The 13850-nt window shown below is 36.4% G+C and overlaps 2 protein-coding genes across 3 annotated transcripts; one reads left to right on the plus strand and one right to left on the minus strand.

Moving 5' to 3' along the window:
- Positions 1-219: 219 nt before the first annotated feature.
- Positions 220-8668, plus strand: LOC132114245 (calcium-binding protein 2-like). Of its 2 annotated transcripts, XM_059522352.1 has the most exons (7): positions 220-794; positions 1586-1828; positions 7490-7520; positions 7613-7744; positions 7958-8067; positions 8146-8293; positions 8377-8664. In XM_059522352.1, exons 1-7 carry the CDS (start codon positions 708-710, stop codon positions 8400-8402), a joined length of 777 nt encoding a protein of 258 aa, XP_059378335.1. In that variant the 5' UTR covers positions 220-707; the 3' UTR covers positions 8403-8664. The 2 variants fall into 2 exon arrangements, with proteins under 2 accessions (XP_059378335.1, XP_059378336.1); XM_059522353.1 differs by lacking the exons at positions 220-794; positions 1586-1828 and adding an exon at positions 5649-6238 and having other exon boundaries at positions 8377-8668.
- A 1325-nt stretch (positions 8669-9993) lies between these two features.
- Positions 9994-12848, minus strand: crybb1l1 (crystallin, beta B1, like 1). The gene is made up of 6 exons (XM_059522355.1): positions 12707-12848; positions 12271-12368; positions 12062-12180; positions 11845-11977; positions 11625-11767; positions 9994-10666 (listed from the first exon to the last, which is right to left on the minus strand). The coding sequence occupies exons 2-6, from the start codon at positions 12361-12363 to the stop codon at positions 10495-10497; spliced, it is 660 nt and encodes a 219-aa protein (XP_059378338.1). The 5' UTR covers positions 12364-12368; positions 12707-12848; the 3' UTR covers positions 9994-10494.
- Positions 12849-13850: the final 1002 nt, after the last annotated feature.

Genomic DNA, 13850 nt, shown 5'->3' on the forward strand with positions numbered 1-13850 from the left:
GTACAGTATAAAACCATTTGTCCTATGGAGAGCCCCCGTAAACCACATAAACAATGTGTGTTTGTGCGTGTGTGTGTGTGTGTTAGAGAGAGATTTCATATATCCTTTGTTGCTTTTTTACTGCTGATACAGAAACCCCTTATCTTACCAATCCAATGCACTTTAGACAGTCTGCATCTCAGACAGAAAAGGGCAAACGAAAGATAAGGAGAGAGGTATCAGATGGATAGAGTGTCACCTCCTGAATGTTAGAAGGCCAAAAAGCAGACACGGTATCCTTCAGTCTTTCTTTGCCCTCCTGGATAAAACACACATGGGCAGGGAGAAGGATGACATTCTGTGGACTTGTAGAGAGGAGCAGATGCTAGAATCTGACAGAGAGAGAGAGAGAGAGAGAGAGAGAGAGAGGGATCAGTATAGACTGAAAGATGTGAAAAAGCAGAAAGAGGTTCAAATTGATTTCTTTTGGTTTTTAAAGAACAATTACCACATTTGCCACGTCTTCCTCATTCAGCTTGAGTTACTGAAAACTGTTCTGAAAAATTCACAGGAGAGTAACAATTGTAATTGCACGGAAGAATCTTCAGATAGGCTCATACTGGGAGGGGTAAATAAGGTGTTGTCTTACTGTGTGTGTGTGTGAGAGAGAGAGAGAGAGAGAGAGAAAGAAGAGGAAGAGAAAGAGAGAGCGTGCCATTGTTGCAGGGATGTTCATGATTATTCGAGAAGGATCAGCAGGAGGGGCAGATAGTACGAGCGGCATGAGTGCTCCACCGGAGAGAACAGCCAAACAGGTATGGGATGTGTATGCATGTGCTTCTATTTGCATTTTATAGACATTTGTCTTTAAAATATTAATTTCTTAATATAATCTGCTTAAAAGGCAACGTGAGTCATTTTTGTAATGTTTTACTTTATCCCAGGTTAATATGCACAAACAATTATACCTAAACCATTGGTAGAATGATTTCCATGAAAAGTGTACACTCTGACACCATCAGAGCATTGGCCCGGGGTTATTATTTTTTTTTTTAGCGCTCTGACCAGTCTGGCAAAATGACATAAATTTGGGGGTGGGGCCATCTGTTTCTCCAACCAATAGAAGACATTGTTCAGTAAACCTTTTTGAAAACAATCATTATTTTAGCAGTGCAGATTTAGACTGTAATTACGCTTAACTGTTAAGATTAAAGTTTAATATGTAATTTTACTGGATGATTAGTATAATGATTTGTTGTGAAGCATGTTTTTTCTATCGTCAACATCACAGTCAAATTTGATTAGCTGAAGGGCTGGTCACACTATCTCGTCTTGTACATCATATTTGTTTTCATATAAAAGCAACATATCATGTTTATCAGCAACACAGCGAGTGTCAATAACGTCTTGAACTATCTGTTCTACTTCGAGAGGTCAGAAGTGTCCATCTTGACTACTCTTATTTCACTCTTCACTACTCCGATCAAACCTTATGTGTCCTTCACTCCCATGCAATTATTGTTATAATTAGCAATGTAAATGTCCCCGGTTGCTGATTAATCATCAGCTTGGTTTAGGATGGCTGATCTCCTGTGTCTTCTGACAGGTCCAGGCCGCAATCAAGAAGAAGGTGGAGAAACAAAGGAAGCAAGTTGAAATGGGTGTTGTGGAGGTATTTAACAGTAATTTAAGACCTAAAATGGGACAGAGAAAGAATCAGCCCCTCCATCCACCCAGCAGAAGTGGAGATGGTGAGGAGGAAGAAGAGGAGGAGCCTGCTAAGACTGGGGAACCGAAGGAAAAGGAGGAACTCGACCTCAGAACCATCGTGGATTCTGTTTTTGGCCAAGTAAGAGTACACAAGCTGGGCACAATTCATATCACATAAAGATGCTGCCATTTCCTGCCCTTCTACCTATAGCTGTCTCACTGTGATCCAAAACGACCTTCTTTTTTTCACATTCTTTGTTGTGATATTACAACCAAAATTTCTTATATACTTAATAGAACTCGAGTGGTATACATCAGACTACTGAAGGCCCATAGCAGGTCTTTAGTCTCATGGGTATTCCTTGTGCCTGCTCTGTTAGGTAACTTTGTTGATACATGAAACGGACGATCCCTTGTTGAGCTCCGCCAACTCATTTCTTTTCTATTCTAAGTGACACTCACTGTAAGAGGAACTGTTGATCACAAACTTGAAATTCTGGAAGCTCAGAGTCAGACCCAACATTTATTTTGATTAAATGGTATCATATCCATCATGATATATTACTAGGCAAGGCAAGGCAAGGCATTTTTTATTTCTAAAGTGCATTTAAAACTGCAGCTGCTGACCAAAGTGCTGGACAGTCTAAAAACATAAAACGATCTAATCGTTTTAAACTAACAAGAGAACACCCTGGTTAATAAAATTACATTGATGCAAAAGCCAGAGAAAAAATATGTTTTCATCAAATATTTAAAACACTCAACACTGGATGAAAGTCTAATGTGTACTGCATTGTGGAGACGCAACAGAGAAAACACAACCTCCTTTTAGCTGTAAATTTCACCTGTATGGTACGCTTGGATGATTCTAATTGTGAATGCAATGTACAAATGTTTTTAAAAATACAGCATCGTGTTATCTAGGTGTAGTTTAACTGATGTTTTCCAAGTCAAACTATCATTTAAAATAATTTCACTGGAGCAAAGTCAGGCTGATTAAGTAAACAGTGCTATTTTAGTGTTATTAGTGTTATATAAGTTTTATTTTAGTCATTTAGTAATTTTTAAAAAAAAAATTTTAAGTTAAACTTACTGGAGTTTTAGTTATACTTTCTTCAGTTAGTTACAGCATTTCTATCTTTTGTTTACATGTTTTGGTTATTTAATTTTATTTCATATTTCAGTCTTAATGATACTATAATTTAGTTTACTATTCAGTCATATTTTTTATTGAATGAAACCAGTTAATTTAGATGTTAACAAATGAAGTAAATTTTTTTGTTTGCCTGGGAAAACAGTATATGATTTTTTTCTACAGTATATGCTTTTTAAATATATGATGTTAATGTTCTGGGTGTCCCAGAGGGACTTAACTTCATTAGCAGATAGGTGGTTAGGTGACTTTCAGGCATGAGATAACAGGTTAAGGAGCTGTCCTAACAAGCACATCTGTCCTTTTGTGGTTCATCGGCTCATGACCTGATCTTAGCCTTGTGGTGTTGCATTCCTACACTTGCATCCAGTGCTAATCACTTGATATTGAGCTTGAATCACCAGCAGTGAGCACACTAGAAACCCAATCTTGCCCACTCACCTTTCTGGAAGAGGGATCATTGCTTGTATTGTCATAATTATTTAATTTGCTTGGAGACATAGATAGCTACACACTAATTTAGTATGATGCATTCACTGAGTCATTGCCTAAGCTGTGTATTAACATCTTTTATTGCTTATACCTACATGAAATCAAAAGTACAAATAAAAAAATGAATTATTATAGGTTATATTGTATTAAAAATGAACATTTGCACGGTAATTATCATTAGAGCATTCACTGAAACTCTATCCATTAGTTATCCATTAGTCACCTGAGAATGGGTATTGTTTGATATAAGAGTTAACACATAGTTTAGTTTGACTAGTCTGATATCTGGTTATCTTTAAGTCAGTGAATAAAGCTGGAGATTTGAACTGGATATGTTACCCTCCACCGAAATCGATTTAATAATAAATTAAGTCCCCACTACACATATGTCAGACAACAAAAACAAGACTCTCAAACTACAGAGAGGTTGATAGCTAGGATTTTTTTATCATCTCGGGCTAGTTGAAATGTGGCAACAAATGAAGGTGTTTTTTCTTTTTTTATATATAACCATGCTATTAACACAGCTTTAATGATAGTAGTTTAGGAAAGGAGCTTTGAAACTATTTGATGCCATGGACCCCCCAAAAAGATGATAGCGAGACATCCACTTTCTAAAACATAAATTCATATTTAGATTTTCATGTACATGTAAAGACCCATTTGTGATGTGTGTTATAAATGCAACTTATTGTTTGCCAAATTAAATATATAAAATATATAAAAACGGGTTTTATTATTTTATTAAAATAAAATAATATTTAAATTTTTTTTTGCTGACTGACAGTACCTCCTAGTGGCCACTACTTTTAAGACCCTTGATCTAAAACAAACCAAATTGTCCTGACATGTCTCTCTGTCACTACACACACTGTGAACACAATGCTCTGCTGCTCATAGAGTGACCTCGTCTGATTTGATTCTAATCTGTCATGTTGGCCCAAAAATGCAGAGTTAAACAAATTCCTCCTCATACACACCACACTTGCATCATGATGGTTATTATTATACAATAAATAATAGCGTTAATCTATTTGTTGATCTTTTTTAAAAACAGCAAACCATAATGTTGGCACAGAAAAACATTTTAATACTTGAACATGTATGTGTGTGGATTAGAGTAGATTATAGTTCTGACAGGCTGGAAACGCAGGGCAATGTCACTGGGATTTACTAAAATATGAGTGCGGATTAAAGAGCGGTTCTCTGTTCATCTGCCCAAAGGTGTGTTCTGATTAGTCCAGGATTATCACACGTGCACACAACTTCAACCTCAGTAATGAAAAGACATAATCAATTTCTTTTTTTAAACCTCCTGTATTCTTCATTCCTATTTCTCTGTAATCTTCGTCATAATAATTTTACTAAGAAGCTAAGAACACTTTCTTAATGGCCTACCTGTAATATCTGAGACAACTAAGAAAAATTAACGCAATTTATACTACAAAAATTTAAATAAATTGTTCTGCTGAAAAAATTAACGTGAGTTTCAGAATGTCTTAGTATTTGGTTTGTCTTTGTTTTGCTCTAATAATGGTGAAAAAAAGCCTGATTTTGAGATTAGCATCTTGTGCTGGAACATATCAACACAAAGGGAGTCTGTATGAACAGTCACACAATATTATTTGATAAGAGAATTTTCTTTGTTTTCTTTGTTTAAAATAATGTCATCATTATTTTGCCACATCAAAGCATATATACAACATAATTTTTTAAATGTTATAATTTAATGTTATTTCAATGCTTAGCAATACATTGTGAATTAAATGCACACTTATTTTGCACAATATGTACTTCAAACTCTCTGAAAAAGAAAAATATTAGTCACTGAAAAATATTAGCAAAATGAATAAATGTCGCAGATTAATCGACCACTGCTCTTTCTTGCACTTGTTTGCTTCTCCTCGAATATCCTTGTTCTCTTTTTCTCACTCTCTGTACATCATCCCATGGCTCTCTGACTTTAATCTGAAATAGAGAAGTGGATTAAAAAAGCTTCTCATCTTCTCGTCTAATTCTCACCCTCCCTTACCGCCCCCTCCTACTCTGCATCCCTCTCTTTTAGCTTGCAAATGAAATCCTTCGCAAGGACCGCTATCTGTTAGGAAAGTGAGTGGATAGGGAAGAGAGGGAGAGACGTAGAGATTGATTAAGCAAGATATGAAGATGACACGAATAGGTAAAAATATGAAACATTAGTGTTATTTGTATTTTGCTTTGTCTGATAGTTATAAGAGAAGGGTCTGAGATGAGAAAGAATGTAAAGATTTATAGATACATTAGTTTTTAGAAACTAAACAATGTGAACTTTAAGTAGCTTAATCTGGAAGCAGGTGAGTGTTGTATTGTCAGTCCACTCGATAAATTAATTACATAAAAAGGGCAGAAGAGGAGAGGTGGGAATCTTCACTGAGGACTAAAGCATGGGAAATTGCACTAAACCATCAATGAAAAGCAAAATGAAGAAGGTAAGATAAACATATTTAAAGGTCAGGGCCTATATATCAGGGAACTGTGTGTTTGTGTTAATTATATTATTGAAATGAGTGGGAGAGGAAGCATACTTCAAAACTTAGATATATTGTAAAGATAGTAATCACTATTTCAGTAAAATTATAATACTTCAGTAGTTTAAGGACGTGACAAACAAATTGACTAAACTGTGCTTAATTAGACTATGTCTCAAGTAAAATGTGGCCCCACTCTAAGGGTGTGGCAGAGGGTAAAGGGGTTGGGCCAGTGGTGCCAGGGCCCTGCCCACTCGGAGCAGCAGATGGAGAAAATGAAGTAACTTCTGAGTTTAAGGGGCCTCTGAATGCACTAGTCCAAAACTGCACCATGCTGCATAACATCGTTGGACCAGCATGCATCTTCCTAAGACAGGGCTTCGCAAAGTCACAGCTCGTATGTACTTTGAAAAATTGAAAACACAGTTTTTAGCATCTACATTCTCCCCTTGCATTCATCCAAAAGATCATCTGAGCTATTTCAGCAGTTTTCTCATTATCATTGTGAATCATCCACATTTCACTCTCTCTTCTAGTGTGTTGTAAAAGATCATGCGGATAGTTGAAAGAAATACAATTCTTTATGCAACCTCAAAGTGGTTAAAAAAAGCTGTTTGCAGGTTTGTTGTTAAAGCCTATTGGCTGCAATACAACTAAGCTACCACTCAGTAGTTGGGGAAAAGTATGATTTTATCTCTTATACTAACCAAGGTCAGGAAATTTTCAGCAGGAATTATTCCAGTCTTCAGAGTCACATATAAATACATACATTCATAGATACACAGTTGCTTCTGGTCCTCAAATCTGAGGGGCTCCTTCATTTTTACATAAACATATCTGTTATGCTGAATGAATGACAACATAATATTATTTCACCCATATTTTGACATTTTATTCTTACAAAAAAGTATATCTATATGAATTAAAAATTAAGCAGCACAACTCTTTTCAACACTGATATTTTATGTAATATTTATATATAAATATATGATTTTATCCATAAAAATGTCTCTTGTTGAGATGAATGATACATTTTAACAATGCTTTGTATTAAAAAGACATGTGAGGATACTCAGTTAACTAAAGGATTTAGCACTGGATTTGTGGCATATGTAATCCTCCGGTTTATACGAATGTGTGTGTGTGTGTGTGTGCTATAAGGTATTGGGTATTGTACACAAAGCTGTAAATGGAAAAGAGAATCATGTATGGCACTATATTTAACCCCATCCGCTCTCATCACAATGTGTTGCGTCTTTCTCTGGGTTCTCCTGCGTTCAAGTTAAACCCCCAAATCTCCTTATCTTTTAGCTGTTGCAAGACAACTTTCACAGTGTAATCTAGTGACTACCCATTTCACTACATTACTAGTCCTCAAATACGCATTTTGCCAAACTTTCTCATATGCACATCCACACCCATGCGTTTTGTTTGAGTCTATTTGATGATTCAGATTCTGAGATAATGTCAAATAGAGACATGTACGGTTGCCGAATAAGTTCAACACACTGCAACTTGTTGCGTGTTGTCAACAGTTGCAACTGCAACTGTTTTCTTAAATTGCAGCGCGTTGAGCTCTCTCGGCCACCGTAGACATGTCTTCAAATGCATCTATGATTAACATCTTTCTTATGTCTTCATTTAACAGGATAGGGAACTGCGGCCAGAAGAGATAGAAGGTATTCACAGAAACCACACACCTCACATAAGAGTCAGATTGGAAAACAACCTGTTCATGCATTTCATCACCTCCATCCTTGTGTTCATGCAGAACTAAGAGAAGCCTTTAAGGAGTTTGATAGGAACAAGGGCTACATCAACTGCAGGGACCTGGGTGAATGCATGCGGACGATGGGATACATGCCAACAGAGATGGAACTCATTGAACTGAGTCAACAAATAAGTGAGTTACATCATCCTTCAGAGAGCATTTATGATCTGTGTCCCTTCATCCAAACATTATCGTATTGTGTTATAGTTTAAACACTGAGACCATGTTTAAAATATGGGATTTTTAAAATGTAAAATTTTGATAATGGATATTAAACATTTGTATTTCATTAAAGAGAAAAAAATATATATTTGAAGTCATATATTCCTGTATTGTATTTTTTAGGTGGGGGTAAAATTGACTTTGAAGACTTTGTGGAGCTCATGGGCCCCAAAATGCTGGCAGAGACAGCAGACATGATTGGAGTCAAGGAGCTGAGAGATGCCTTTAAAGAGGTAAACACACACACTTACATGTACCACTGTGCTGATTGCAGCCGTCAGTGGCCTTACTGACAATTTACTGCTGTGCAGTTTGACTCTAATGGAGATGGGCAAATCAGCATCACAGAACTGAGAGAAGCCATGAAGAAGCTGATGGGGGAGCAGCTAAATTCCAGGGATATTGACGATATACTTCGTGATGCTGACCTCAACGGGGACGGACTTGTTGATTTTGAAGGTAAAGTAATAAAATAACTTGCTCCAACTACTGTAAACTACTGTTTACTTTTTTGTTTTGTTCTTCCTCACTCAATTTTTCAGAGTTTGTGAGGATGATGTCACGCTGACGAAAGCCACACAGAGAGACTTTATTTTCATTATGAGACTCTAAGAGGGACATATGGTGCGGCAATCGGAATGTCTTCGATAGCCTATGCCACAAGAGATACAATTTGTAAAAAAAAAAATAAAAAAATTCATTTTATTTATTAAATAAGAATTATTGAGCAAAAGAGCAGTGTCTCATTTCAATAGAGTAATGTTGTAAATGTACTGTTTCAAAAATATATTTGTCTGATTACGAGTGTATTGAATTTGTAAAGTGTGTGTGTTTTTTAATAAAAACCTTTGGAATACAGTAGTTTGTTAATTACTTGTTTATGCCTCGTTTTCTTGAAAATTACAATACCCATGAGAACTTTTTTTTTTTGGTCTTTCAGATATGGTAATTTGACGTGTCCAGTTTACTTCTTTGGTATCGTCTGACTGAAGGATTGTTGAATTGCACTGACAGACTTTTTCTTTTTTCAGTTTTCTTTGTTTGTGCACACTTACAGCATTGGTCCCTTGGACGTTTGATGGTCTGACGTGTCTTTCATGTAGAGTCGAGTTGTAATGTGAGGCCTCCTGCTTGATGACAGAAGTGCACTTGTTTTCAGTGTATTTAAAAGAACTACATGGGTGTACGTATGTAAGCTATTTTAAGCTCACAACATGAGCGTCCTTAAAACGTTGTTTCTAATTAGAGGAAAGCCTATAGAAGGCACTCTGTAAAATAGCCTACAGTATGTATAGGCTACTTTTCTCTCTCTTTAGCCATCACAACTGTGATTTGGCCGTTCAAACTGATGACAGGGTGGTATCACGTGCATGTCTTTCCAGGAACATTTTCAGAATAATGTCAGACAGTGATAAACTTTATTATATCGAAGACTATACTAAACTAAAAAATGCCCAGTGATGACTAGCAGAGACTAACAGATTTAATATTTTTTGACCATGCTACATCAATAGTGTTACTGCGGTTTTATTCGCCTATAGGCCTATTTATTTAAACAAATGAACTTTTATTTGTTATATTTAGCCTATATAGATCAGTGATGTAAACTCAGAGCAGTCCAGATGGATGCACGGATATACCGCCAACATTCAGCTCACATGCTGTTCATGGGAACACTAATTCAAAAACGTTATTTTCCCCTCAGTCTATTCCAGTATATATTTATATCAGTTAGATGCAGTAATGAACGGGGTCCACCGGTGGCTCCATGATCTAAATAGCATGCCACCTTTTTAGACACAGCAGCTTTGAAAAAGGCATACAGTATTTTACTTTTTTTCTGTGATATTAAACTTCTCATATACCACTGTTATTAGTAATATAACGTCTTATGCCAACTGCCAAATATAACACATACAAATTAATACAATTTATGAACGCACATAAGAACAGAGAGAAAGTAGGGATTTTTTTCTTCTGCACAGTGTGCTTTACAATCATGTTACAATCATCATCTTTTGTTATTATGTAAACATGTAAACTGAAATTATATTTCACAAATGCACCATATTTCTCTTCCTATTACTGCAAGTTTCATTGTGAGTCTCATGATTTATATTGACAGCCACGATTATATGACAGATTCACGAAGACAAAAGTTTGGTATCAAGCTTTTAGCATTTTATTCAAAAGATGACCAGGATTCTGTACAGCAGGCAAAGGGAGATTTATAGGAGCTTTCCTCTCCTCATCCCTTTATCTCTCCCTCTCTCTTTCCATCCTCCTGGGGAAAGGGGGATGTGAGCCGGGGAAAGAACAGATGACAAAAAAATTTAATAAATGATGAAAAAAAAAGAAGCCATGCAGGAGAGAAAGAGAGGAGAGGAACTAGGTAGGAAGAGGGAAGTGTTTTTATTGGTGTCTCCGTCCCAAACAGAGACACCCAGAGGCCTGGGAGAATCACAGCACCGCTGGGCTTTAACAGCTCGACAGACACAGACTGCAATGTGAGCCAGGGAGTCTGTCCCCCCGAAAACATCTGCCCCTTCATAACAGCAACACAGGGAACATGCAGCCTCTCAGATGTCTCTCCTCCTCTCCTTCCTCTTGTGCCCCTCTCCCTCTGCTCCACCTCTCCTCTTCCTCTCCTGGTCTGGGCCTCACTTGCTGGCCATGGTGTAACAGCCGTGTGGGTGCCACTGCATGTCACGGATACGCCTTACAGACTGAAACTGAGGGCAACGGGCGCCATACTCGTTAAAGTGTCTGTATTCACCCTTCTCCAGCAGGAACTGGCTGCCACGGTATCCAGGGTACTGATAGCCCACCCAGCTGAAGAAAACAAAGAGGCTAGTTTGTGCACCCTTGATATTGTACTATGCATAAGCTCAATTATAAACTAAAAACAGGGTTATTCAAATTTAAAGTTATTTTATTTCAGCTAGTTTCAAAGGCGAAATTTTTCTTTTTAATTTAGTTAGTACTAAAATAAAATTAATAAAGACTTTTAGACATTAAAAAAAATAATAATTAAAATGACAAAACACAATTAAATTACGAAAACTTTAACTACATTTAGACATTTAGTCATTTAGCAGACGCTTTTATCCAAAACGACTTACAAATCAGGACAATGGAAGTAATCATAAACAACAAAAGAGCAATGATATACATTATATATTTTTTTATATTAACTAAAATGAAAATGGATACTATAAATATAAGCTAAAACCATAAAAAAACATTGAATAAAAAATAAATAAAATACTTTTATGTTGCTTTTTTTAGTTTGCACACCCTTGATAATACACTACGTAAACTCATTTATATATTTAAATCAGGGTTATTATCATACACAAAATTGATTAAAATAAGATTTTCATAAATAAAAAAAAATACTTTTACAGTATAATTATATTATTTCGGCTAGTTGCCAAGACAAAATTACTCTTTTTCATTTAGTAACCTGATGTACTAAAATAACTAGATGAAATAAATAATAGATGAAATAAAAAATTAATAAAAACTAGACATAAAAAACTAATAAAAATGACAAAAAAGACTAAAACATTAAAACTTTCAAAATAGTATCTCAATTATGCATTTAAGCATCTTGTTGTGCAATGTTATATCTATCTATATTATCTCTTTTAAGTATTGCTTCTAGTTTACAGTTTAATAAGTTCTTGACAGCCATGTTTGTCAGTACTGACAAGTTTTTGGGATCACCACAAATGCACAGAGGTTTCATCAAATGAAGCATCAGGGGCTAAAGATACTGTGCACTTACGTTCCACAGCTGACCATGATACTGCCAACTCTGTCGGTGAATCCGTAAGAGAACAGACTAGGAACGTCATCATCCATGATCTCCATCTTGCGGCCCTTGTACTCGCCCACCTCATACAGGCAGATCTTGTGCTTCTCAGGGTCCTGCAGGAGAAAATGCAATAAACGCATTGTGAAAGCATTCAAGTAATGGGCCTAAAGTTGTGAGAGCATTTACACACCATTCTGACGGGTCTGAAGGAAAGCAGGTAGTCGTTCTTCTGGCAGTTGCTCCAAGAATCCCAACGAGGATACTCACCCTTCTCCAGGATGTACATCTCACCACAGAAGTTCATCTGCTCAAAGCCCACAAAACTGCAGAGAGCGCATAAAGAGGTGAGTGAGATATGTTATTGTTTCTAAATCATGCATGTTTAATATAGATGCAGAGATGCTTACGGGCCACACTCCACACGTAGTGAGCGAACTCTTTCCATGCCCATTTCACAAACATTCATGCACTCAGCGTTAATCTCAATCATGCGTCCCTGGAAGTTCTCCTGGTCGAACACATACATCTAATGGAAAGAGAGAAACCTATTATTATCATTTTATAAATCGATGTCCAAGCAGACATTCACATGTGTATGCTTATCTGAAAGCCTTACCTTGTAGGACATCATGCCCATCTCAGACTTCTTGCTCTGAGCTGCCTTGCCGTCGGTCTGGGAGGCAGTCTTTTTTTCTCCACTGGAAGACATGGCGCCTGGGGTAAAATTAATGACAGAGAAGTAAAACAAGGAATATTCATATAAATGTTATATAGCTCAGAAATGAGAGAGAAAAAAATGAGATTTAGAGAAATGAAATTTAAAGAAATGTCAGGGCTGACCACTAAAATATTTGATGGAAGATAGGGATGAAGTGTTTTAGGAAATGAAAAAGACAAAAAACTATATAAAACATAGGGGTCTTTGGGGGAAATAAAAGTGGTAGGGACAAAGGGAAGTGTGTTGGTGTTGATTATGGTAATGCAAATCATTATACTCTCCAAGCTGTTAGGTTATAGTTGAATGTGTATGTGTGAGTGGATATTCTTCTTACCTGTGTTCAGTGAGTGTGTGTGTCCGTACCCAGGGTTCACTCTGAGAGTGTTTGCGTCTGACCGTGCTCCCAGCTCTTATACCCTGGCGCTGAGTCTGTGAGGATTACGCTGAAACAATGAAACATGCCGTGTTCAGCACACTTCACAGAAAAGAAGCCCCTCATCATCAGCACAGAGTGAGAAAAAGAGTATATGTGAGAGCCAGAGTTCCAACTTCAAACATACCACCACACAAGCTCAAACATTTCAGCCTAATAAATAAACAATCTATTTTTAGAGAGACTGAAATTGAAATAATAATTGAAGGTGACCCTTTTTTATACCACTTTGCCAGTGATTTAAGGGTGGTTAATACAGTTTTTATATTATCAGTACATTTGGGGCTAAGGATGTATCATAGTATATGTAGCACTGGGGAGACAAAATTAAATAAATAAAAGGATTTAATTATTATAATTTATATAGTTTATATTTTATACATTTGCCTTATCCACACAATATGGTTGTTCTACAACTCATTTTATAAATAAATAGTAAATAATTATTATTATAACATACAAAAATCTTAATTAAATAAATACAATATAAATGTATAAAAACCTTGTGCAACAGAAAACATTAGTGAACAATCATCTGCTAATTTAACATGAATATTGGGAGAACATGTTCTCCTTCGACCAAGGATTCCACCATGTTGAGGGGTTGATTTTTAAAAGAACTTAAACTAAGTTGATTTGGGTTTGGTCGATATGTATTTATATATTTATATTTTGATCTAACCATTAATGTCCCAGTGGCATTCAGAAGTGGTCGGTAGGCCTATAGGTTTATTTATTCACACATTGTAGCTACTTTTATATCTCAATTTTTGACTGAGATATAATGTCTTTTTAGACATAAAAGAGATTTGAGATTTATGTCTCAATCTTGAATGTCACCCTTGCATCAAAAATGGGAACTTTGAAAATGTAACTTTTTTCACTGCAGCCATAGCAGCTCAGATACTTCAGTTCATTTCAAACCCACACTCAGCTGGAGCAAGTTCACTCAGCTAATCCCAGTATTTGGCGCGCATTGTGAGCAGGAGTGCTGACCTGCGCGATCATACTGGGAGCAAACCCTTTGTGTGCCCTTTCACCCAAA

The sequence above is a fragment of the Carassius carassius genome, chromosome 33, assembly GCF_963082965.1.
Source record: "Carassius carassius chromosome 33, fCarCar2.1, whole genome shotgun sequence".
Classification (NCBI taxonomy): domain Eukaryota; kingdom Metazoa; phylum Chordata; class Actinopteri; order Cypriniformes; family Cyprinidae; genus Carassius; species Carassius carassius.

What these genes read in the sequence shown, in the direction of transcription:
- crybb1l1 (XM_059522355.1), bottom strand. Translation starts at nt 12,363, where the DNA reads ATGTCTTCCAGTGGAGAAAAAAAGACTGCCTCCCAGACCGACGGCAAG. An exon ending in TGGGCATGATGTCCTACAAG is followed by an intron (nt 12,181 to 12,270) that starts GTAAGGCTTTCA and finishes TCTTTCCATTAG; the next exon opens with ATGTATGTGTTCGACCAGGA. An exon ending in CCTTCAGACCCGTCAGAATG is followed by an intron (nt 11,768 to 11,844) that starts GTGTGTAAATGC and finishes TTTCTCCTGCAG; the next exon opens with GACCCTGAGAAGCACAAGAT.
- LOC132114245 (XM_059522352.1), top strand. Translation starts at nt 708, where the DNA reads ATGTTCATGATTATTCGAGAAGGATCAGCAGGAGGGGCAGATAGTACG. An exon ending in TGGATTCTGTTTTTGGCCAA is followed by an intron (nt 1,829 to 7,489) that starts GTAAGAGTACAC and finishes TTCATTTAACAG; the next exon opens with GATAGGGAACTGCGGCCAGA. An exon ending in TGAACTGAGTCAACAAATAA is followed by an intron (nt 7,745 to 7,957) that starts GTGAGTTACATC and finishes TGTATTTTTTAG; the next exon opens with GTGGGGGTAAAATTGACTTT.